The 23,304-nt window shown below is 23.4% G+C and overlaps 1 protein-coding gene across 1 annotated transcript in view; it reads left to right on the top strand.

The window, feature by feature from the left end:
- The window catches only part of LOC122853352, a 145,281-nt gene that overhangs the window by 48,903 nt on the left and 73,074 nt on the right, over positions 1 to 23,304 (top strand). The window contains exon 3 of the mRNA XM_044153781.1: positions 1,952 to 1,990. Within this exon, the coding sequence (XP_044009716.1) occupies positions 1,952 to 1,990 (39 nt within the window). The remainder of the gene's footprint in view (positions 1 to 1,951; positions 1,991 to 23,304) is intronic.

Below are 23,304 nucleotides of genomic sequence, written 5' to 3'. Positions count from 1 at the left end.
GTTCAATTTTTCTCTTGATATAGACACTCTCGTATCCGTTGGCGGAAAAGGCAATTCGTCTTTTCTTGAGAGTGATGAGCTCCGGCGTGAATTCACCTGAACGGTTTTCACATTACATCAAACTATATATTTTTTTTTTTTTTTTACGTTGTCAGTGACTCGTGACATTTAACCAATACTTGGAATATCTGTCATTTTAAAATTATACTTTGACAAACGAATGTGTACAAACTACTCGACATTTATATTCATAAAATACTATAATCATTTTGTCAATAAATAAATAAATAAAAGAATTAAAAAATATATAAATAAATATATGAATAGATAAAGCATCGAATAAATAAATAAGCAAATAAATTGAAAAAAAATATAACAAGCACACTGTTTAAAAATAATAGCAAGAAATAAATAATAAATTTCATTTTTATTTTATAAATTTTCATTATTTGCATTCATGCAAGTCTATAATAATTTTGTCAATAAATGAATAAATAAATAAATAGATAAATAAACAAGTAAATAAATAAATGGCAAAAAAAAAAAAAAAAAAATTAAATAAATAAATTAATAATATACAATTGTTTCGAATTTAAATAATTTTATAAATTTTTAATATCCTAATATAAAAAGGACAAACATCATCGGTCTTCCGGACATTTGATTGGTCATTGTTTTTTTCTCACTTACTCTCATACAAATTTCTTTCTGTTTGCCTTTTTCTATTATTTTTTTATTTATTTCGTTAGCAACGAAAAAACAACAAAAAAAAGCGAGTAAACAAAAATTTTTTTGATATTTTTTATATGTTTTTTTTTAAAATTGACATATTAAGCTAGCACAACTTTTTTAATAATCATCGGATCTCGATGCAATTAGGCTTGAAATTTTGTGCGAATTATGTGTTTTTTATGTGTGAAGAAATAAATTTGAAAGAAAATTTTTTTTTTATTTTTTACATTTTTTTTTAAAAAAATTCAAATATTAAGCTAGCACAACTTTCTCAATAATCATCGGATCTTGATGCAATTAAGCTTAAAATTTTGTGCGAATTATGTGTTTTTTATGTGTGAAGAAATAAATTTGAAAGAAAATTTTTTAAAATATTTTTTATATTTTTTTTAAAAATTGACATATTAAGCTAGCACAACTTTTTTAATAATCATCGGATCTCGATGCAATTGGGCTTGAAATTTTGTGCGAATTATGTGTTTTTTATGTGTGAAGAAATAAATTTAAAAGAAAATTTTTTTTTTATTTTTTACATTTTTTTAAAAAATTCAAATATTAAGCTAGCACAACTTTTTTAATAATTATCGGATCTCGATGCAATTGGGCTTAAAATTTTGTGTGAATTATGTGTTTTTTATGTGTGAAGAAATAAATTTGAAAGAAAATTTTTTTTTTATTTTTTGCATTTTTTTTTAAAATTCAAATATTAAGCTAGCACAACTTTCTCAATAATCATTGGATCTCGATGCAATTGGGCTTAAAATTTTTTGCGAATTATGTGTTTTTTATGTGTGAAAAAAGAATTCAAAAACAAAATTTTTTTAAATATTTTTTATATTTTTTTTTAAAATTGACATATTAAGGTAGCACAACTTTTTCAGTAAACATTCAATCTTGATGTTATTAGACTAAAAATTACGTGTGAATTATGTGTGATTTATGTGTAAATAAATAAATTAAAAAAATTTTTCGTCAATTTATTCATTCTTTTTTTTTTATGATAATACTTGTGTTTATAAAATCAATGAACAATGAACCTTATAGAAGGTATAGATACAGGCGCGCGTAGCGCGCCAATGTGCTCGTTTATAAAAATAAATGAATACAGTTATTTTGTTAATAAATAAACAAAAAATATTTTCATAAAATAAATAAATAAATAATAATTATTAAATTTTTAATTTTTAATTAATTTTATTGTTTTTTTTTTTTGTTGCAGGTATTCGACAACGAACAACAACCGATGGACCACGAGGAGGTAAATGATGTTTATAATAAAAAAATAAAATTATAATAATATTTGATAAATTAATAATAAATATCAAATGATTTGATCTTGCATGGTAATTTATCACAGCCATATCTAAATTCATTATAAATAAATATTTTAGAATGATAAATGTATTTTGTTTTTTGACATTGAATGCATATATTATAATATATTTTTGCACAATATGAATATTGTGGTAATTGCAATGCAATTACCTGAATACATATATAGACTGTTAAATTATACATGAATATCGTGCACTTAAATTTTTAATTAATCAATAGCAAACGTTTGTTTGAATATTTATAGAGCCATCAGTAATACTCGATGCAAATAAATGAAACAACAAATATAATGAAAAATAGAATCTTTTTTTTTTTTTTAAATGAAAGGTTTAAAATACTCGAATGATGAGAATATAATACATATACATGAGTATTTTTGGTTTGCTAATTATATTGGTTTTATTAGACATTTTTTTTTCTATTTTTTAAATATACATGTACTTTTTTTTTTAACTGAATAATATTAGTGCTTTTTTTTTTTATATAGCAAATTTAATTTATTTGAAATAACACAAAAAATTAACTTTGAAATGGAAAATTTTATGTAAAATATTTTTCCAAGAAAATAATATCAAAAAAATTAATTTTCAAAATGCAAAAAAAATATTACTTTGTAAAAAAAAGATAATTAAATATATATTTATGATAAATTCAAAGAAAAAATATTATTTTTCAAATTAAAAATAAAAGGATTTTGTATTGTTGTTTTTTTTTTTTAAATAGCTGGAAAAGAGGATAAAAATATTTTTCGAATCGGATTAAAATATATATTCAAATGAGTGATGATTTTCGTTTGTAAAAAAAAATATAATTTTATTTTGTTATCTTAATTTATGTAGAAAAAATACAGTGCTTGAAATAATTTTAATTTAAAAAAATAATGATTTTTTCTGCAGTAATAATTTGTTGATAATTTTTTTTGTTTCTCCAATTATTTAACCACAAAAAAATCAATTTTCATTTATTAATTTTTATGTATTAAAACATTCACTAAAATCACAAAATAATTTTGAAACTTATATAACAATATAAACTTCATCAATGTCTATCCACTTTTAAAATAAATCAATCATCTAAAATTTCTAATAGTAACTCGATTAATAACCCAAACACCTAAAAAAAAATTATTAATAATAAATTAACCATGAAAAAAAACAGAAATAAATAACCTTCTCCCATAAATAATTACCTGTAAAAATTTGTTGAAATATTTTTACATAAACAAAAAATTATCAAAAAAAAAAAAAAAACCCAAAAACTTTTATATAAAATTCTGGCAGTTTTAAAAAAGTTAACTACTAATTTTAAAGTAAAATTTTTTTCATTTTATAACAGACACATTTGTTTCTCTTCAATTCAAATTCCAATCTGTTAAAATTTATGCATCCACATATTTTCAATATTTTTATTATTATAACAAAAATTATTACCCTTTTTTTTCCCAAAAAAAAAAAAAGAAAAATTTATTATAAAAAAAAGGTTCATACAACAGTAAGCGGTAAGAATAATTTGAATATTTAAAAAAATTTTTAAAAAACAATTTTTATTATTTAAAAAGTATCTAAAATTTTTATTTTTACACTCAACGAACATTGAGCTCGATGTTATGGGTGATGAATCGCGAATGTGGTTTGTGGTTGACTGGTAGAAAATACCAATGGGCCTTCAGGCTGAAATGCCAGTAAAGCTAAATGAAAATCGACTGAATTTAGTTTGTGAATCTATATACATTGCAACAACAAACCACGATAAAAGTGTTGAAATAAAATGTTCCCGATTCAATCCTTCAATTCATCCAACAATCTACCAGCTTTTATCTTTTTATTTATTTTCCTTAGACATAGAGCGTTACATCACTTTAAAAATAATTATTTCACCTCGATCAAAAGCATTCAATTATTTATCTTCTACAATACACATTTTAATTCTTTTTCATTCAAGTTAATTTTAACATTTATTTTTAATTTGTTGTTGTTTTTTTCAACCACAGATATTTTTCTTTCGATCAGAAAATTTTATATATCGATTCAACAAACTAACCAAGTGATTTCAATCCAACTCAACAAATGACTTTATTTTTTGTTTATATTTTTTCAACTTTTATATATTTATATAGTTTTTCTTTATTAGAAAAATGAAAAAAATTCTCAATTGAATTGCCAAGATTAATATAGAATTCCCAATTGGTAAAAAAAATATAAAATTAAATATAAATACATTGATTTCAAGGAAAATAGAAGTAACTATTGATGAGAAAAAAAAATGTGACAGCAATTATTGTTCAATCAAGATTAATATGTCATTAATTTTTTCATTTTAATTAATTATTTTTTGAGTCTGTTCATTAATATAGATTTTAAATAATAGCAAAGAAATGTTATATTTTTTTCCTCAATTATTATATCATTATTGTTGTTATTATTTTTTATATCGAGTAATGAGTTTTTTTTTTTTTTCATCTCGTTTAATTGATGCGTCATTCAGAATGAAAAAAACAAATATATAAAAGAGGATTTAAAAGACATTTACACACACACATTGGTTGTGTTTGTATTTTTTTTTTTTTATATTTTTTTTCATCGAGTACATGAGGTAATGGGAAAGCATCCCCCAATGGTCCCACGAAATACATCGTTTCGCGCCAATGATAACAGGAAAAATAAAAAAAAACTAGGTCTTTTATTTATTTTTCGTATGATTGGAACGTGCGTATATCCCCGGGGTTGAATTTAGCAGGCGTTGAGGCGTTGACAATATCTTTTTATATATACATAGTGAATGAATGTCAAATTGATATCGAAAAAAAAAATAGTCAACGAATATAAAATGACCGAATTACTCTGGCGTACACATATCCGCCAGGCAAAGAACTTCAAAAAGATGATGATGAAAGCACAAGAATTTCAATATATTTGATAGTTTGTAAGAGACATTTCCTTTTGAAGATTCAAAGAGTATAATAAGGTTTATTGTTACGAATAAGAACGAAAAAAAATTTATACAATAACTATAGAAAAATAAAATATAAAAAAAAAAAAAAAAACTAATGGAATATTGAAAGTATTGAGAATTGATGAGCTTTTTTTTCTTTGATAAGATGAGAAATATATTTACAGGAATTTTTATTTCTTGGAATATATAAAATTAAAATTGTAGGAAAATATATTTTTATGAAGACTAGAAAATGCTTACTATTATCTATGATTTTTCTATGAAAAAAAAAAAATCTTTTACTACGAAAAATTTTGTGTTTTAAGAGAGAAAAAGGGGAGCTTTTTTGAGCTTTTTTTTCTGTATTTTTGATAATAAATTGAATGGAATATTATGAAAATTATGAGTCATTTAATTGGTATTTAAACCAATTATATGTAGTTATAATTTTAATTTTTTTTCTCGTAAATTAATATAATGATAAATGTAATAAAACAAATCTAGTTTGTGATTAACAATGTGGAATAAATTCATCTAAATCATATGAAGTTGTATGAAAATAATATGTATGTTATAGCTATTGAAGCCAAATGGTTACGTTGTGTATAGTCAATGTAACAATCGAAATCATGAAAATCGTGGACAACCACGTTGGACAATGCCATGTGTTGGTGGTTATTTTAACGAGACTTGTTTAGCGGCTGCTTCAGTAATTACTCTACAAAATTACACAGTACACACAGTATGACCACCAGTGGGTAGTTATACTAACACGTGCACCACATTGACTATTTCAATTTTTTAAAAATTTTATTTGCACACTTTTTTACAACAAAATCATTTACCAAAAATCATCAATTTCTATGACCTATGTTTTTTTTTATCCTCATATTTTATTTATAAATAGTTTATAAATAAAGATATCAATAAATCGAAAAATATAAATATTCATATTCCAAGGAAAAATAAATTCAATAAATTAATCTTCTAGCGTTTTTTTTTTATTAAATATTCAATTGATAAAATTAATTCATAGATAAACTCTTAACTCATGCAATCATCTGAATTGATTAGACAAAATAATGCCGCTCTATTAATTCGTTACCACATGGAATTTTCATTGGATCATGTATTTTTTTTCTCAGAATATAGATAACCTTATCACCAAATGCTTTTTGTAAGTAATTAATGACTAAATGAGTAATGACAATCCAACAAGATAAGAACCCTCAAGAATTTAAATTATTTATTCTAAACGTGACTCTCAATATCTTCATTATTTTCATCCCTAAATGACGAAAAAAAATACTAAAGAAATTTTTCGATGTATTAATTTATTTAACCAGTCATTAATAAAGTAGAAAAAAATGTATTTTAATTTTTATTAATGCGTTAATTATATTTTTATTTAGGCGTATTAATTTATTTATATTATTTTTACATTTTTTTTTTTGTTTTCTTTTAGTATTAACTACCGAAAATATTATTATTTTACTATTTATATATTTTTTTAATAATGTCTTTATTCATTTCGTTTTGTAAACACTCAGGTTTTTTTTTTCCTTTATTGTATGTACACGTGGCTTAGGATATTACATGAGAATTGATCATATTCTCATTGTTTGATATCCCCTTGATCTGTCATGTTTTGTATTGAATATATTCTAAGCTTCATGATAATTCAGATGGAATTATTCCGTGGTGGGTATTTGTATGTATAAAGCTTTTAAATATACATATCTTTTGAATCTCTTGTCTCAAATATTTAGAGTACTTGGACACTTGTGGACGTTGCTGTTGATAGTTCACACCAGTTTGTAAATAGATGACCCTCTTTTTAAATCCCTATCTATTATTCTTCATTCAGTTATCATCCTTTGCACCCTTATATCGATAATCTGTTGTTGTTATATATACATTGGGATGAGCAAAATATTGATTCCCTTTTTTATTTTCATCTGTCGTCGCACAGATATACACAAAATAAATAAATAAAATTTACAAAGGACAGAAATTTTAGTGATTGAATTGGATTTGTATTGTAAAATAAATTTAACACTTTTTGATGAGTTTTTTTCATGATTAAAAAATAATTGTTACGTATGATTAAAAAAAAAATAAATGAATAAAATGAACATGAAATTAATGCTTGACATGAAATGATAAAATTAATTTAAATCAGTTATGCTATCAGTGATATTAGTTTGGCAAAATTATGAACTTGATAATTTATCAAAATTAAAAATAAACTAGTTGAAAAAAAATAAACTTTGGGAATGAGAGAATTTAGTTTATAACTTTTGTTTTATGATTGAAGGCAATATTTGTAGTTGGCATTATGTATAGGTATTACAAGTAATTGACCTATATAAAAATCTATTAATTTATTATCACGTTTTAAATGGATTTTTTATTTTTAAAAATTTTATATTACTTGAAAGTTGTTTGTTTAAAATCTTTTTAATATTTTTTTATTCTTTAAATGGCTGTCAATTGAAAATGAAATTTCAGATGGATTCGAATTAATACTTGGTTATATAAATTTTTAAATTATAATGAAAATAATTTGATAGAAATTGATGAGTGCAATTGACATTTTAAACAGCTAAATTTTACATAATATTGTGTATGAATCGATAATCTGCCATTAACTGAAAATTCAATTAAAATTGTTAATTAAATTTCAGGAAAATAATTAAGACGATATTATATTAATTATTATTAAAATAGAAAAATAATAATAAGAATATTAAGAAGACTATTATTTATTTTGAAAATAATAAAATAAAAAACAAATTAAATGTTGAAAAAGAATGTCAATAACAACTTGATATTCGCTTTAAATATTGAAATAAAATTTTTAAATTATGTATTTCAATAAAAAGTATTTAAATAAAAATACTAATCGCAAAAAAAAAAAAATTAAAACAAGAATTTCGATTATTTAGCGAAAAAATAATTCTTTCGTTGAAATTTTTTTTGGCAAATAATTATTATAATCATTTTCTACGTCAAAATAAAAACAAAATATTTTATTTATAATTTTTTTCAATTGTTTATTTCAATATTTATCGACTCCGTAAATAAAAAAATATAAAAAAAAATTATGATTGATAATTTATTGTGCTGCGAATTCAATCAATAATGTGTGTCGTAAAAATGAATCGATATATCAGAGTGCAATGAACTGAAGTTAAAAAAGAAATTGAAAAATAAAAAAAAAAAAATAATAATAAGGAAGAAGAGTATAATATGGAGACATTGGGGCAATTTCTTATGCAGCCGAACCAGAAAATTTTCGATTTTTCAGCGTAAAGAAACAGTGAGGCGTAAAGTCTATGATATGCCATACGCAAGTAAAATAGTCAAACGATGTATAACATTTTATAAGGATTCTCGTTACATGTATATATAAATATGAATTGTGTGTAGTACCACTCAGTGTTACACTGAGTATATAGAAAGCAACGATGATATCCATTCAGCCAGAAAAATTCTTGGGAACAAAGCATTCTCAACGTTAACTCAAGTGGATTCCATATTTCGTTTGCTCTTTGAGTACACCCCTATATGATTTTTTTTTCTTTCAATTTATTTTTTTTATCAAATGAAATAAAAATACATGTGCATACACTATAACGGCAATCAGGCTTCATTTTTTTTTTAAGCTATACAAGTTAAAGGAAGATGAAAAAAAAAAAAAAAGCTCAGAGAAAAAAAAATATTAAGACTTGATTCTTTATGCACAATTGAAATTTTATTCAATTTTTTTTTTTATTTTTGTTATGTAATATGTATTTTTATTTTGTATGTTAGGATATTTGTGAAAAATTATTTTTATTTATATTCGTGAATATTTTGCACATGTGAGAATAAAAATTACTGTTTGAAAATGCAAAAAAAATTGAAATGCGAATTTTGTGAAGTAGAATAAAAATAAATATAAATTGTTACTGTGGTAATAGAAATAAATTCAATTTAAAAAAATTTAAAAAAAAATATAGTACGTATGTAATTTATCATTTTTGATGTATACTAAATAAAAATGTAATAAAAAAATGAGGTGGATATTTTGCAGGATATAAATTGAGAATAACGAAGCTTTAAGTGGATCGTTTGAATTTTAGTGACTTGTTAATTATCATTTAAAAAAAGATGTATCTAAAAATTAACGACGTTTTTTTTTTTTTTTTTTTTTAAGATATTCGTGAGTAAATTGAATAAAATTTAAGTGTATGAAGATAAATTGTAGTTTTATAGGCATTTAAAACAGATGGAATGATAATTTATCAAGAGAAATTTTTCTTTGAATTACAATACACTTTTAGTGAAGAATAAAAAAAATTTGAAAATAATCCTCGAGTTGCTTGGATATCCCTTGAAACTTGAATAAGCCAGCTTAGAATAGTAATACACTCTTCCCCACATAATCCTTCTCAAAACTCGCCGCTATAATTTTTGATTACATGACTAAATGTTCTGGTCATAATATCCTCAACGAAAACTTTCTGCTCAAAATAACCCCAATACACGTGAAAAAAATAAAAAAAACACAATTACACTAGCAAAAAATTAAAATAAATAAATTACAAATTTATCAATGATATTTATGAAATTATTTTATAAACAATATATAATAATAAATGACGAAAATAAATGAAAAATAAAATAAACATTTTATAGAAAATTTAAAAGGTAAATATTAAAAAAATTAAATTAAAAAAATAATAACATTTAGTCATTACAATACGATGACTAATTAATTTATTTTTAAATTAATTAATTTTAAATTTATCAAAGATGTATGATAAAAGTAAATTTAAAAAATATAAATAAATTGTTAAATGGAATATTTATTTATTTTTTGTGCAAACACTGTTGTCATTATTTTTTAAAAATTCGAAATAGTAACTGTATCATTGTGTTGACATGTTACTATGCTTGTATAATTTTTCCAATGATTAATTTTAATTTTGCAATTGCCTAATGTTTCCAATACTAATTGCAAACTACATGATATATTTTTTTTTCGAGACATTATCCAAACTTTTATATATTCATTGTATGTAAAAAAAAAAATATTTAAAAGTACTCGTACTCAAAGTTACCAAGCTCTCAAAAATTTCCTCCTACTTCTTATTACCAAGTTTGATCTGATCCTGATGTATGTCCCGAAGATATTTTCTCTTGTACTTTTCAACGAACAAAACACAAAGAAAAAAGACTATAATGAAAGAAAAAATAAATCATAAAAAAATTGAATATCGATAGAAATACATACAAAAAGTAGAAAAGTTTTTCGGCGTCGCTAGTTAAAGGAAGGAAGAAAAGAAAAAAAAAAAAGAAATAAAGATCTTGAATTTGTGAATTCACGGAAGTCGGAAACAAATGCCAACATGTGAAATGTCGAAGAGTTTTGTAAAATATAAATAAAAAAAATTAAAAAACAACAAAGCAAAAAAAAAAGGGGCATATATAAACAGGGTGAGCATCGCAAAGATGGTTTGGAAAATCTTTACGTAAGGCATGGTCACACATATGAATTCAAGTTATGACATTGTGTATACATATATTCTTGAAAGAGCATATCTCTAGACAAAATGTATATATGATAATGTACATAGAGCAACGTTACATATGTATATAGAAATAAATGTGCGGTTATATATCTATATACATTTTTTTTTTTTTTTTTCTCTTCTGTATTTTTTGTTGTACAAAAATGGCAGGGTTATATAGAATAGCTTGAAGATGATGGTACGTTAGAATATAAAAAGAAAAAAAAAATGAAAAAGAATGTGGTTGTGGAGGTTGGTGCTCTTACTGGAATACATATTTTATAGAGCAATCACCATGAGCCCTTATCTTCAGTTTGTTCAGCTATCACGACGAGTCTGTCTCAAATAACTATGGCGCCTGTGTTATATTCTCTCATTACTGTAAATAAAACTCAAGCAAACTTAAACCTCAGTGTCTTTATTAATGAGCTCAAAAACACAAAAGAAATAAAAAAAAAAAATATATAATAATCATAAAATATTACCTCAAGATTATTTGAGTCTTTTTAATTTTTTGTTTATAATTTTCAAGTTGGTTATATTATTAAGTATTTAATATTCAATTTGTAAATTGTAATATTTTTTAAATGATTTTATTTAATAATAATAGTTATTATTATTTCTGTGAAGTCAAATGTATTTTATAAAATAGTTGGTTTACTTGTTATGTATTTGAATGAGTTTCTTGTGTGTGTTCATCACCTCTTTTTGCACAAGTGGCTTCGAAACTTGATGCACACTTGATGTATGTCGTCATAGTTAGTTTTAAACCGGAAATTATTTCTCTCATTTCCTGTCACACGTTATACTGAATAAGTCTATTGTGTTATATATAAATCTTTTGACAAATCAAACAATCAAAAGTTCAAGAAAGTACTGATCATTATGTTATATTAATTTTATTCTCTCTTAAATTATAGACGGTTCAAAAAGTCTTCAATATTGTATGAGATTCTGTTGATATTCGTAATAGAAAAGAAAATAAATCGTTATAAAAATTTTGATTTATGTATTTTATATTAAATATAGAATCACAAAAATAGTCCCTTGAATTTTTATATTTTTTATAAATGTATTTATCAATAATAAAATGAAGCCCAGTAATTATGAAGTTAAAGCTTTATAATTTTTACAACTTTAAACACGAATAAACACATAAACATTATGTTTATAATTTAAACAAATATTAACAAACGTTGAAGAAATATATATACTTTATAAATTTGAATTATAAAAATAAAATTGCATAAATTTTTTGGCGTTATGCTTTCATGTTATTATTAATCAAAAATTTATATAAATAAAAAAAACTACCTATGTCTGTAAAGTTAAAACGCTTTTGTTATAACAATATATTATCAGTCAAAAAAAATTTTTCAGTTTTTTATTTAAATTTAAAGAAAAAAATGTTTAATTAAATTCAGATAGTTTTCCAATCAATTTTTGTTATATCCAAAATAAATACATAAATTAAATTTATATTTGGGCAAAAAATTTATATAAAATGCAATTTAAATATTATTTTGAAAATTTGATGAAGATATAGATTTTATGTGGTTTATATTTACTTTTAGTAAAGTGTGACAATATCACCTCGTGGTCAACTCAGCAAGCACTGGGTACTTCATATTTTGGCACGTCTTATTTCGAATCCCGACCTGAGAAAAAATAATAAGTCGTGATAAAGAAATACGTCAATTTCAGGTGTCTTCTGGCACGTCAAATATATATGTCTGCAATATCCTCAGATAATAGCATATCGCGTCTTGTATATAATATCGGTTGGGGCAAATATCTTCTATCATAGAACAAATGGGGAAGTGAAGTTCACACTTGTTCTATTCTAGGAAATATTTGCCTCGAACACCGAAATTTCTTTTTTTTTTTTTTTTGTCGAAAAAATGGTGACAATGATTGTTTAACATGAAATTAAAGATGAGCTTTTTTAGTTTTTATTTAAAATTTTTTCTTTGGTGCTTAGGTCTTTCTGTTAGTGAAAAAACGACGTCATAATATCAAACTTTGAGTCAATACAATACAATGAAAAATCGTTTGAAGTGTCTCGCTTTTTATAAAATCTTGGTCGGTTGCAGTCAAGAGTACATGTGAATTGCTACCGAAACACTGTAAAATTTATGAAAAAAAAAAAAATAAAAAATGGAATAAAAAGTTGTATATGTATGAGTTTTGGCTTGTAGATGACATGCTATGTATATACATGTGGGGTGACTACCCTTCCTGGTAATCGAGGCACTGAATGCGAGAATTAAAACGCAATTTTCTGTACAAAGCGGACAGTTTACGCCAACCTCTACTTTAGATCCTAGTGCCCTCGACAATTTTTTTTTTCATTTATTCTTTTGCATTTTTATTTTTCGTCTTCTCGTTTTTACTGTTTTCACCCTAGGGCAGTCGTATGGTAGTCAGAATGGTTGCCGCATAAGGTCCAAACGTGAAGAACATATATCTTCATTTTTTTTTATTTTATTTTTCTACTCTTCGCCAATTTTTTTTCTTTTTTTTTTTCAACCTCTGGCGTGTTTTTGATGAAGACTCACTTTGCATGGTTTTTTCCTTTATTTTATTTTATATTTTCATGTTTTTAGTTGACTTTTATTATTCAAAGAAAAAAAAGCTTTGATTTTTATTTTGATATATTTAAATTGTTTTTAAAAAATATATATTCGTTGGATATATTTTTTTACATTTTTAAATTTTAAAACATCAATAATAATTGATAAAAAAAATTGAGTAGATTTTTTTTTTTTACTACATTCAATTTATAAAATTGGACAGTTTTTAAAAAAAATTAGACCAAATATTTCTTCAAGAAATTTCTTTTAAAAAATAAAATAAAAATAACAAAAAAAAATTTTGAAAATTCAACTAGAAAAAAAGATTTAAATAGAAATTTATTTAATTTCCGAATAATTTTATTCTTAAACTATTTAAATTTTTCAAAGCTCACAAAACCAAATTTTATATTTTATCTAAATTTCTGCGACACTTTTAAACGTATAAATATATTTGAAAAAAAAAAATTTAAACATCAGTTAACTGCAGTTTAAAACTAATTTTTTTTTTTCTAATTTTATCTATATAAAAAGAGCATATTTTACTAAACCCCTGTGAAATTTTATTTACAACAAAATAAGATTTATCACCTAATTTCATCGTTCATGTGAGTAAGTGTAAATTTTTAAGTTCGATTCGTATTTTTTTCACTGTTGACATTGTAAAAATAAAAAAACATTTTATCGCAACACTTTCGTCCGAAAGAGGTTAACTACACTGTATATATATTTTTTTTTTACTCAACATTTCATGAGAAAGAATACCCACCTTAAACTGCTGCTCATATCAGAAAAACCACGTTTAATAATATATATATACGATGTCGTACGTGTCGACTAAACACGTAAATCCCAATACAACATAAATTTCGTTATCGTAAATTGTATAAATATACCTTTTAGTGGTCCTCTTTATTTTTCTACTCGAATAAGTATGTGTAGATATTAAAGGTATCTCGAAGGATCGTATGGATCAAATGGTTTATCTAGGAAAAACTTGAGGTTGTACTAGTTGAGAATTTTCAAACAGTTTTAAAATCTCTATATGGAAAAAAAAGAAAAATGACAAACTATTCCAACAAGCTCAACTTACATCAGCGAATTTTTCATCATTTTGTATTACTTTTTCTGCTCTTTATTTTTCTGGTAATATGAACTCATGTATTTTTATCTCATCTTATTAAATGAGAAATAAAAAATAATGCAAGTAACTTGATAATAAAATTTAAATAACAGAGAAAAAAGCCAAAAATTGACAACTGGAAAATAAAAAAATAAATGTTAATTAGCAATTATCGTTGTTTGCCAAAACAGTTGTTTCTTAATTATCACATCGTTGAAATATCCATTAGGCTTTTTTTTTTTTATTTTGTACATTTAAGTAGTACAAAGTATATCGTGTCAGACACAAGTAGAAAAAATATATTTAAATTATATTTAAAGTAAATATAAATTGTATTAAATACATATCAAAATTATATTTAAAAGTAAATATAAATTACATATTTTATATGTATTTTATAAATTTTATATTTTAACATATATCGTCATATAAAAAATATAAAAAATTAATATGAAATATATTTAACATTTGAGTGTAAAAATATAAATACAATTTATATAAAATCAATTGAAAAATAATATACATTTTTTCTATTTAAATTATCTAAATTAAATGACAAGTTATAACAATTTTAAATAATTTATTTTATCAATATAAATATAAATGTTTGAGGAACAAGATTTAAATTAAAAGATAAAATACGATAATAATGAAATACAATATGTTGCTTATTTTACAAAAGTAAAGTCAAGTTGGATTCGGTTGAAAGGATCTATTTGCAGTCCATTGAGGATTTATAATTAGTCATATGAAAAACATAAAAAATTAATGTGAAATTGATACACCACAGATAGAGTAATAATTTTTATAATAATCATAACTCTCTCAACTAATTCTGTACAAACCATTTCTTCTCAAGAATCACACCCCACGTGTCTATAACCCAGATAAATTTTTATTTCCAAGTGTAGATAATATAACACTATTTTTTTTCTCTTTTTCTAATATAAATCAGAAACAAAAGCTTCGAGATAAAAGTGGGCGTGAGATATGAACCAAGAACAAATGACCATAGAAAATAGTATACCTACAAAATAGTATCATTTATATTAAACTATGATGAAAAATGAAATGAAAAAAAAAAAAAAATTACTACTATAATTTAATATATAAAAATGAAGCTTTCAGAGCTTTTTTACAGTTCCTATATATTTTACAATATGTCGATGACGTAGATGCAGACAAAAATGTCCAAGACAAAAATTTCCATATTTACTGTATTGGTAAAAAATATAAGAATATCTCACATTTTCTTCAAACGAGAACCATTGAAATGTCTTTTCCAGAATAGCAAAAAAAAAAAAATAAAGTAAAAGATGAAAATAGTTTTAGGAAAAGGAAAGAAAATTTTACCAAGTTACGATATTTGAAATGTCGATTGGATATAACCTCACAGTATTATTGAGTTTATTTTTTTTTTAAATTTAAAAATTTTCTTTATTTATTTTTTGCATTCTCCAAGTTGCTTTTCTTCGATAAGGTTATCTATTTTATTATTACTTTGAATAGTTCCTATAGTTTTGATTACTTGACTATGTTTTTTTTTTTCTTTTACTTTTTTTTACAATGGCATATAGAATCGTGATCTAATTAGAGTACGCGTTCTGGATATATTCAACAGTCGGCCAAGCTAATTGCAATGGCTATCCTAACCTCCCCCTTTCACCCTCCACCCCATCAACCCCATCACCCCGTTGGACCTGTTTTAGCCAACTATATATTGCTCTTGTTCATCCAACTCGCAATTTCGTTATCGACGCCTCGGTGATTTTAAATTTGTTTTTTTTTTTTCCTTCTTTTTATTAGTATTTTTTCCTTTCTTTATTTTTTAACTGTACTAGCTAAATTTTTTTTCGAGTCTTCTGTGCTCTTAGTACCGTCAACGAACGTGCAGAATTTTTTTGCCAGCGATGCTAAACTCCAGGGAAATAATAATTTTCTTTTTTTTTTTTTTTCAAGTACTTTTTATATATGTATATCGATTTTCATCATTTTTTTCCGTTGTTCATTGTTGTGTGCTTCTTGAAAATTGGTCCAATTAAATCATCCAAAATTATCTACTATGTATAATAAAAAAAAAAAAAAATTACTTCTCGTAAAGAATTTTATATCAAGTGATTAAAAATAAATTTTTTATTTATGTTAATTTTTAATTAAATAAAAATAGTTTGTTAAAAAGAGTAATTTTTTGTTGTAATATAAAAAATAGGGTAAATGAAAAAGTTGATATCTTTTAGTGAATTGCAATGTCACGACACGTAAAAGTCTAGAAAATTTATAGGATGATAGCTAACTTCAAGAAAATAAATGTAAAGAAAAAAAAAAAAAAAGAATAAGAACACGTGAATCGGAAGGAATAACCTGATAGTGTCTTGGAACACATATACAGACATACACATACAAATGATAGTCCATTGCAGAGATTGTTAACGGACATTCAGAACTTCTTACTTGTGGCTATTGCTTGTCACACTAAAGTTCTATTCGTGTTTTCAATTTTCGAAGCTTGGAGAAACTGTCTTTTCATGTCCATTTCAGTGACCATCCAACATTTCCTTACAGACTTTTCCTTCCTTCATACACGCATCCTTTACCTCATATATTTTTTTTATTTTTTTTATTTTTACAATCACCAAGTGATCCGGAACATGTTAAAAATAACAAAGATTAAAGAAATTTATTTATTTCATAAATTCAAATTATAAAAAAAAAAATGCGTAAATTTTTGGAGTTATGCCCTTATGTTATTATCAATCAAAAAGAAATTTTTCAGCTTTTATTTAAATATAAAATAAATAATTTAGAGAAGAAAATGTTCAATTAAAATCAGATAGTTTTCCAATCAATTTTTGTTATATCCAAAATAATTACATAAATTACATTTATATTTGGGTAAAAAATTTATATAAAATGCAATTTAAATATTATTTTAAAAATTTAATGAAAATATAAATTTGATGTGGTTTATATTTACTTTTAGTAGAGAATGACAATATCACCTCGTGGTGAAGTCAGCAAGCACTCTATCTTTTGAATATCGGATGATATGGTTCAAATCTGATTATGATGATAAAACAGTGATGATATTTTCATTTATAGTACATTACATGTTTGAATTAAATTCTTAAAGGATCTTCTTATATTTGAGTGCAGATATAATAATCGATAATTATTCACATTTATAATTCGTATTGGAGATCTGTGGTTGAGGCAAATATCTCCTGGCATATAGAACAAGTGGGGAAGTGAAGTTCACACTTGTTCTATTCTAGGAAATATTTGCCCCCAACACCAAATTTTTTTTTTTTTTTGTCGAAAAAATGGTAACAATAATTGTTTAATATAAAATTAAAGATGATCTTTTTTAGTTTTTATTTAAAATCCTTTTTTTGGTGCTTAGGTCTTTTATCAAAAAAAAAAAACGACCTCATAATATCAAACTTTAAGTCAATGTAATACAATGAGAAGTTGTTCGAAGTGTCTCGTCTTTTGTAAAATCTTGGCTGGTTGCGGTCACCAAATGATCCAGAACATGTTAAAAATAAAAAAACTATATTGATATTATTATTTATTTCTTTCAATTTAAAGTTGAATAAAAATTATTATTATTATCATTATTTTTGTAATCAATATTTTTTGTTTTTCAACTAACCATTGACAATTTAAATTTTTTAAATGAAATTAATGGATAAAAGCAGTAGTTTTTTTTTAAATTCGAATTTTGAAATCTCAATTTTAATAGTATAATAATAATAATAAATAAAATTTAATTCATGCCACCTATATTTATTATTAAAACTTTGAGATTTTAGTGCATAGACAGCAACGAACAAGAGTTGAATTTAAATCGCTATCAATAATTTTTTACAAGTTTTATTCATTATTATTATGATTTTTTTTTTTTTTCTGGAGGATGATGGCACTGCAGTGCTTTCTCGACTACGAGTTTGACCATCTGCCAAGTAAATCGCAATCAGATTTGATAAAATACATCTACGTGCTTCAAGCAAAAATTCAACTTTTCTTTTTTTTTTTATATTATTTATTTTATTGTCATCTTATAGCTATATATTATGTCAAATCTCATAAATCACCTACGAAATTTGATACTTGATATTTTAAATCTTAAAAAAAAAAAAAAAACAGATAATTTTAAATTACCCTATTTTCTAGTTGTAATTTTTTTTAATTTCCCACTAAAAAACGCATCGCCAGATATTTTTGAAATTTGTCAGGTAAATAGGAGCAGGCTTTAACTATTTCCAAAAAAATTTTCACCATGATCCAAGCATTATTTTTTTAAAAATAAATTAAACCCTATTTTCAATTTTTTTTTTTTTTCAATTTATTTATAATTTTTAAAACAACATTTAAATAAAAAATTAAATTATCAATTTTTATATTTTATACAATTTCGAGTATTAATTTTCATGATTTATTAAATTCATAAATATACTAGTTAATAGTTATGTCAATTAATAAACGCATCAATCAACACAGTTGTGTATATATAATTATTTAATATTATTCAATCATCATATGGTGTATAAAGTAAACACAATATTCGGTTATTTCATGTGTGTTTATAAAGCAATAGTGTCTAGCTTACTAAATCCAACACCTCTAGTATAATTCATTTAGCTCCACTGCTTGAAGATTCATAGCCCGTGAGATATTTTGCCGTAGAGCTTAAACCATATACGAATTTACCACACCCTGATTTCGAACTAAAATTAACGTTTCTTGTGGTGTATGTATATGTGAGTTTGGCTGAGTTAATGTCGTCCTGCTCACGTTACGGTATTGTAATTGAATAGTGGTCCAGTTGAATTGACAAAAAGAAAATATATATATTTACTCACAAAAGATTACGTATTGATCGGCTCACTCAACCAATCAATTATTTTATAATTAATTTTATCAAACCAATGTTAAAACTTTATTCAAAGGTTCAATTAAATTAATGAGTAAAAAAATTTATAATATTTTTGTGTTAAACACGTGTATGCTTTTGAAATGTGTGTTGATTTTTTTCATCAATTTGAGCTTTTTGAAATTAAATATATGGCTTTAATATATTTAAATATTTAAACATGTCCACATGAATTTCATTGAGTGACAGTTAAATTAACTCAACCGTAAATACAAATCGTAATGAAAATCGGATACCAAGAGTTGAAAAAAAAAGTAAAAAGTAAACATAAAAAAAATAAATTTAAATTTTGTACAGTGGAAGTGATGAGTGATCGTTTGACAACAATAGTAGTCAATCAGTACTGGACCCCAATTTAGAGTTGAATAGTTTGGATTATCGAACTTAAGCTTTTGATCGACATGAAATTTATTTGCAATCAATTGATACATAGTAAATTTAACATCAAATATATTTTACAATATATATAACAAGTATTTCTATACATCACCTGTAAAATCGAGAACCAAAAGGTTCAGTCATTGCTAGGAAATTTTCAAATATCAACGGTTGCAATGACATTACCTTAATAGGGTCTCGATTAAGATGCAAATTTTCTAGCTTCTCGTCACCCAACAATTTAACCTCCTATATAACTGGGCTAATATTAAATAAAACCACATTCAACCAACTCCTTTTTTCATGTATATATATAGTGTGGTCGTTATGACGACAACGAGGTGCTTGAAAAGCGACTAATTTTCATTTCAAAAATTATTATTAAATTTTCTCACAACGTTGTCATATTCTTTATCTCTTAAAATTTTATTCCCTTTTTTTTTTTTTTATTCATCTCAATGAAAGTCATTTATACATTCATTTATTTTAGTGGTTTTTTTTTTTTTTTTCTAATTTTTCTTTTATTTCTTTGTTATAATTTTTTTATTTTTTTTCATTATATAATTTTTGTCATTTGTAAATTCATTCTTCTTGAGGTTTTTTTTTTTCTAAATTCTATAATAATAATTGTACAATTTATCTCGTTTTGTGTGTGTATATACGTATTGCACTGGTAATTTATTTCATTCTACTGTCCCATTTCTCACAGCAGTCTTAAACCTCGAATAACTTGGATTCCTTGTGCTCATCTACTTGGAATATTTTTAAACATTGCAATAAAATACTTGAAGATATTAACTGATGTGTATGTCGGTCTTACTAAAATTATATATAGCACTCAGTGTATAACTTGAAAATATTTAATTACGTTTTGTTAGTTGATTGTTGAATGGAAAAAAAAAAGCTCTAATTATTTTTGACTTTGTATTTTTTTTTTCAATCATTTTAATGGTGTTTTTTTCTATTTTGTTGAACGTAAATTGAAAATTTAATCAAAATAGATTAAATTGAGTCAGAAAAAAAGTCTTTTTTAAATCAATTTTATGAGTGAAAATATTTTGATATAAAATAATTGTGATTTTATGATCAGGTAGAGAAATTGTATACCTGCATATGAATTTAATGGAAACTAAAAGCTTTTAGAACTTTGTTCAATATGTGATAACATCTCTTTCATTTGCTGTTTCAGATAGTGCAAGACTAATTGATTTAAAATTTAGTTCAACTTTAAATTCACTCATAAAATGTTTGTCCTTATTACTTATTTTTTTTCTGCTAATATATCTAACATTTCTAAAATTAGTATATGCAAAAATAAATTGCATATACAATCTTGAATATATTTATTAACATTAATTTATCTTTAAATGTTTTTTGCTTTTTCAAAACAAACTTGATAAACGAAATAAATTGCTTAAACAAATTATACATCAACTCAAAGAATTTAATCAATGCAAACTATTTCATCATATATTTAATTTGTAATTTATAAAATTTTATATAATTATCATAATGTTTTTAAATGATAAAATTAAATTCAATTCCCTAGATGAAAACGAAATAATTGTGTACAACGTAATATGATAATACTAATGAAAATAATTGTAATAATATTGTTATTAAAAGGTTCTTCAAATCGAAATTACAAATTCAATTGAGATCAGTTAATTATATCGACTATAATCAATTATATAAAATTGATCCAACTGATGAATGACGATTAATTTATTTGAATTATTTATGACACGCTAATTTATATCGATTTTTTTTAATTTTTAAATTCTCATCATTGTTAAAAAAAAGTAGATAAATATAGTTTATATTAAATTGTAAATTCAATTAAATTATTAACAAGTAAAAAATTGCGAAAAAATATTTTTATTTTTACATTTTTATTTTAATATTATCGAAGATTTAAAATTGATTAATCGAATTTTTTACACTCGGTAAATTATTGAGGTTTAATTTTTTAAAAATAAAATAAAAAAAGAATGCAAGTAACTTGATAATAAAATTTAAATAACAGAAAAAAAAGCCAAAAATTGACAACTGGAAAATAAAAAAATAAATGTTAATTAGCAATTATCGTTGTTTGCCAAAACAGTTGTTTCTTAATTATCACATCGTTGAAATATCCATTAGGCTTTTTTTTTTTATTTTGTACATTTAAGTAGTACAAAGTATATCGTGTCAGACACAAGTAGAAAAAATATATTTAAATTATATTTAAAGTAAATATAAATTGTATTAAATACATATCAAAATTATATTTAAAAGTAAATATAAATTACATATTTTATATGTATTTTATAAATTTTATATTTTAACATATATCGTCATATAAAAAATATAAAAAATAAATATGAAATATATTTAATATTTGAGTGTAAAAATATAAATACAATTTATATAAAATCAATTGAAAAATAATATACATTTTTTCTATTTAAATTATCTAAATTAAATGACAAGTTATAACAATTTTAAATAATTTATTTTATCAACATAACTATAAATGTTTGAGGAACAAGATTTAAATTAAAAGATAAAAGATGATAATAATAAAATACAATATGTTGTTTATTTCACAAAAGTAAAATCTATTTTATTACACTCGTTAAATCATTGAGGTTTAATTTTTTAAAAATAAAAACCATCAGAGAATATATATTACGTTTGAAAATTATAAACTGATCGTTATATATCATTGATCACCCAGTTACATATGGGCTTGATAAATTAGGTCGCTATTGAAATATCAAGCATCATTATCACATGCTTATGCATACTTGATTTTGACAGATGAAATCATATTTTATAATAGGTATGTATGGATATTTTGATGTTGGATTTAACACAGAGTTGAACATTCATATAACGGATAAAATCGTGTCGGAAATTGATATACTGTGGTCGAGAGCATCAATGTTCAAGAACATTTTATAATTCGTGATGTTGCTGTCAGTAATAATGAAAAACCAATAGTCAAATTTACACCAATAAAATTGCACACGTTTATAAATTTCATATCAAAATAATTTTTAATTTTTCTCCATACTTTTATCTTTGTAATTACGTTTGTATTTTTTCTTTTTTTTTTAAATATTTTTTCACGTTCGTTTGCTAATTTACAAACGCCCGAGAATTAAAATTTACAATCACCTAAATTTTGTAGTATTTTGACCTCGTTACAGTCAGTGTAACTAGGCTTGGCAAACGTCCCGTTCGTAGTTAAAAAATTCAAGGGAGAAAAAAAAATATATTCAAGTAGAAAATATAAAAAAAAAAATATTCAATCGATGCTCATTTTCTTGAAACACCTGGATGAATATCTCGAATTAATTGGAAGACCTTTATCGATGATATCAACATCGACAATAATTGTCAAGTGACGAACGATGAGTGCTGAAACAATTCGAAATACTGAGCACGTACAACAAGGCGTTATTGGATGCCTCGTTAATAACATTCGCTTCAACAAACCCAGTTGTTGTTACACATGTACAGAAATAATGAAAAAAAATTAAAGAAATGAAATAATAAAAATAAGCATTGTTGAGAAACACAAGAGTATATACTACTGTTAAAAAAAAAATATATAAAAACAAGTGTAATCAAGCTTTTCAATATTATATTTTTCTTCTAAAAAAATTTATCAAAGAAAAAAATAACGATTGCTAATTATTTATTGAAAATTCAATTATTAATTTTAATTTTAGAATAATCATTGCAAAAGCTACA

The sequence above is a fragment of the Aphidius gifuensis genome, linkage group LG3 (assembly GCF_014905175.1).
Source record: "Aphidius gifuensis isolate YNYX2018 linkage group LG3, ASM1490517v1, whole genome shotgun sequence".
Lineage (NCBI taxonomy): Eukaryota > Metazoa > Arthropoda > Insecta > Hymenoptera > Braconidae > Aphidius > Aphidius gifuensis.
This window is presented reverse-complemented; position numbering and strand designations above follow the sequence as displayed.